This window comes from Aphanomyces astaci (genome assembly GCF_000520075.1).
Source record: "Aphanomyces astaci strain APO3 unplaced genomic scaffold supercont1.37, whole genome shotgun sequence".
Classification (NCBI taxonomy): domain Eukaryota; phylum Oomycota; class Saprolegniomycetes; order Saprolegniales; family Verrucalvaceae; genus Aphanomyces; species Aphanomyces astaci.
This window is the reverse complement of record NW_009798300.1, coordinates 347,999-349,227: the sequence shown is the minus strand read 5'-3', so window position 1 is coordinate 349,227 and position 1,229 is coordinate 347,999. Positions and strand designations below refer to the sequence as shown.

Below are 1,229 nucleotides of genomic sequence, written 5' to 3'. Positions count from 1 at the left end.
GACGAGCTCGAGGCGGTCCAGCGGATCCGTCGACTTGTTCTATGCCTTGTACTTGTCTTTGACCACGTAAAGGCCGTGCGCGAGGACGTACGTGCGGGCCACGAGTGGCAGCAGTGCCTGCTTTTGCAGGCCATAGTGCAGGATGGCCGTGTCCGACTTGCCCTTAGGACCGACCGTCGCGCGACTCGCCGGATATCTAGGCATCACACCCTTGACATTAGGAGATGAATAGGCGACGAAGGAGTAGTACCGCATCGCAATCGCCAGCGACAACTTGGTGCCGCCCATGAACATGGAGGCAATGCACACGCGGCCACTGAGTAATTGATCTGCACAACCAACACAAGCATCATGAGCATATGACGATATATCTGTGTTTCGAAGGTCAACCTGCGACGGCCAAGAAACGGCCGCGTTTGCTGGACACGTGGCTCGTGAATGTTCCGTCACCGCTGACTTGGGAGAGCGCGTCGAGCATGTTGGTGCGGGGAATGCGGACGTTGTCAAAGAGAATTTTCCTGTCCACACAATAACTAAAAGAGATGCCATGAATTCACGAGTCATATCAGGCGGTGGAGGATGGACGGACGGATCAGTACCCATTGTCGACGCCGTTGCAGCCCATCTTGTGGCCCATTGTCCATCATTATGTCGAATACTTTGACACGTCGTTGTCATGTGTGAATTGCATTGTCATGCACGAATTGTCCAACACTCCAATCTGTCATTACTTCAAAACTTCATACATTTCTAAAACTAATATACCTTTATCATATCATATTTTCAGCGAAAGATTTTGGATTTTGTTAAACTGAATTCAATACTCACTTCAAGTATATATTTTGGCGGATCACTGATCGACTGTGCAAATTGCTCAACTTTCTAAATTAATTGGAGAAACATGAACTCTCAGATCCGATCGGTTTTGAATCCTTGTGAAAGCACTTGAAATTGGCTATCAGAATGTGTGTCCATCTTTGTTCTAGCACAAATAGCCGCTGAGTAATTCAAGAAGGAAAAAATCCAAATTTTGGCGGATCACTGATCGGTCACGTATATCTAAAAATAGACATCCGGATAATGTGTAGAACGCGCTGGGGCTCGCGCTAAGAAGTGCCGTGTTACGAAGCCACGGCGGCCGTGCTGGGCGACGGATGGACCTGTGGCAAGTTCGCCGGGGACATCACGTCCTCCACCCCCACTTTGTCGTCGTTGCCTCCCATCGACTC

The 1,229-nt window shown here is 49.4% G+C and overlaps 1 protein-coding gene across 1 annotated transcript; it reads right to left on the bottom strand.

Annotated features, from left to right (window-relative positions):
• Positions 1 to 39: 39 nt before the first annotated feature.
• On the bottom strand, positions 40 to 570 carry H257_11959 (hypothetical protein; the record flags this gene model as incomplete). The annotated part of the gene is made up of 2 exons (XM_009839044.1): positions 391 to 570; positions 40 to 329 (listed from the first exon to the last, which is right to left on the bottom strand). Exons 1-2 carry the CDS (start codon positions 476 to 478, stop codon positions 40 to 42), a joined length of 378 nt encoding a protein of 125 aa, XP_009837346.1. The 5' UTR covers positions 479 to 570.
• Positions 571 to 1,229: the final 659 nt, after the last annotated feature.